Source organism: Chlamydotis macqueenii, chromosome 7 (genome assembly GCF_036417535.1).
Source record: "Chlamydotis macqueenii isolate bChlMac1 chromosome 7, bChlMac1.mat, whole genome shotgun sequence".
Classification (NCBI taxonomy): domain Eukaryota; kingdom Metazoa; phylum Chordata; class Aves; order Otidiformes; family Otididae; genus Chlamydotis; species Chlamydotis macqueenii.
The window spans coordinates 13,582,055-13,584,585 of NC_141562.1; the positions used below are offsets into that span (position 1 = coordinate 13,582,055).

General features: G+C 68.0%; 1 protein-coding gene across 1 annotated transcript; it reads left to right on the forward strand.

Annotated features, from left to right (window-relative positions):
* Positions 1-698: 698 nt before the first annotated feature.
* Positions 699-1,217, forward strand: NEUROG3 (neurogenin 3). The gene has a single exon (XM_086752376.1). It carries the CDS (start codon positions 699-701, stop codon positions 1,215-1,217), a length of 519 nt encoding a protein of 172 aa, XP_086608502.1.
* Positions 1,218-2,531: the final 1,314 nt, after the last annotated feature.

A 2,531-nucleotide genomic window follows, 5' to 3' on the forward strand; every position in this document is an offset into this window, starting at 1 on the left:
GTCTGTGGCGGGGGGAGCGCGGCCGGGGGGGACCCCCTGCGGCTGGGGAGGGGGGGACCCCGGGGTCCCGGCCGTGCGTCCCCAGGACGCGGGGCCCGGCGCTGCCCCACTTTGCGCATCTCCTGCGGGAGCCTCCTGCGACCCCCGGCGCCCTGGACTCCCTCGTCGAGGAGGAGCCTCATCCGAAGTGCAGCCCTCCGGCCCTCGCCTCGGGGTCAGCCCAGGGGTCCCGTCGCGGGGGAGGGTGGGGAGAAAGTGGGCGGGAGGTCGCGGCGTGGAAGCCGGCGGGGGTCTCGCGTGGCGGGGCCGGGGCGGCGGGCGGTGCCGTGCCCGGCACGCTCCCGCCGGGCTGATAAGATAAAAGCGTGCCAAGGGGTGGGTGCGGGCGGGGGGGGGAGGCTGGGGGGGGGGGGGCACACGCCGCCCGCCCGGGAAATCCCCATTGTCTGCCGGCCCTATATATATAGGGGCTTAACGGCAGTCGTGTGCCGGCCGCGCAACCCGCACACTCGAGGGGGCGGGAGGCGAGGAGGGGGGGTGGGAGGGCGCGGAGCCAGAGCCGCTCTCCTGCCCCGCAGCCTCGCCGGGGGCTCCGCAGGTACAGCCGAAGGAAACCCCCCCACGCCCCCCCCACCCCCGGTGGCCGACCGCAGGCCCTCTCCCCGCCGGGCCTTAACGGCGGGACTCGGTTTTGCAGGATGGCCCCGCAAAGCCACCGCTCGCCGGGAGAAGGGCAGCCGTATTTCGGAGGAGCCGAGGACCCCTCTTCGGCGGGGGGGAGCGGGGGCTCGGCGGGCAGCCGGGTTTCCTCGCCCTCTCCGGCCCCGCGGGAGGGGGCGTCCCGCAGGAAAGCGAAAACGCGGAGGACCCGCGGGAAGGCGCGGAGCGAGGGGATGCTGAGCAAGCAGAAGAGGAGCCGGCGCATGAAAGCCAACGACCGGGAGCGCAACCGCATGCACCACCTCAACTCCGCCCTGGACGCGCTGCGCAGCGTCCTCCCCACCTTCCCCGACGACGCCAAGCTCACCAAAATCGAGACCCTCCGCTTCGCTCACAACTACATCTGGGCTCTCACCCAGAGCCTCCGCCTGGCCGAGCAGGGCCTGCCCGAGCCCCCACCCCCGCAACCACCGCCGCCGCCTCCCCTGCCGCCCCCCGCCGCCTCCCCCGCGCCCTGGGACTCGCCCTGCCCCGCCGCCTTCCCCGCCTTCCTCTGAGCCCGGTTGCCCCCCGGTTTTGCCCTTCACATAGACGGGGCGGGGCGGGGGGGGGGGCTGTCCCCATGCGCCCCCCCCACCCGCCCCGTCCCATCCCGCTTGGCTGAAGCGCAGCGGGAGCGGGCGGCCAAAAACAAATCACGGTTTTGTACTCGGAAACGGTAAATTATATTAATTTGTCGCTATCGGTATTTATTGATTATATTTCATAACAAATATATATTTTGTACATAAGAGTATTTTTGGCAGCGGTGGTCCGGCTATTTGTACCAGGGAGGGGAGCCACGGCTCTGCTTTGGGTTTTATGCTGATTTTTTATTTTTCAGAAAAAGAAGAGGAGAATAAAGTGTGTCGCGGTCAGACCTGTGCAACGCCGTGGTTTTTTTTTTTTTTCCCCGCGGGGTTTCAAAATAGAGCGCAGCCCGCGCCGCGGAGGCCAGCGCCGGCCCCGCGGGGACTCGTCCAGTGCCAGGGTGGTGTGACAGGTGCGGGGACTGTGTGATCGGTGCGGAGATGGCGTGACCGGTGCGGGGATGCTGTGATGGCTGCGGGGAGGAGCGGCGCAGCGGGGTCTTGTGCCTGTGCGCAGGCCAGCATGTCTCCGTCGGAGCCCACGCGTGCATTTAAAACTGGTCTCTCTTTGCAGAAACCCTTTCCCCGCGGGGCAGCGGCCGGTCCGTGGGACACCCTGCCCCGTCCCGGCTGCAGCCCACCCCACGCAGCCGGATTTTCAGAGCCCGGCTCTGCCCTGGGGCTATTTTGGGGATGTCCCCGGGGCGCAGCGCTCCAGCTCCCGAGGTGGGTGGGAGAGCGGGGAAGAGGAGAGACCCTGCACGAATCCCGCGAACCCTTCCCGGCCCTCTCCTCAATTTGTAGCTGGTAGATTTACGGCCGGGCCGCCTCCCTTCTCCGCACTGCCCCGGCGGGGCGGCAGTCGCTAGACAAAGCGGCCCGCGACGCCAAAAGCCCATTGTGATGCTAATTGTTCTCCGCTGAGCCCGTTTGCCCGCGGCAAAGAGACGCTATTGAGGCAATTTGTAGAACAAAAGAAATTTGGTTATTGGAAACAAAGACGCACGCACAAACACACCCCCCCCCGGCCCCCCCGCTACACCTCCCTTTCCCTCACCGCAACAAAAGAAGCGAGAGTGAAATCTGACCGGCTACGGAATCCTGGGGGGGCCTTGTCCCGCAGCCCTCCCACCGCCCCCCCCGCCCTAGCCCCGCACACAGTGTGGGGCAACATCCCCCTCCATCCCCCCCTGTTCCGCACCCGCACAGCTCCCCGCTCCCCATGCGGCAGGTTGCGGTGGG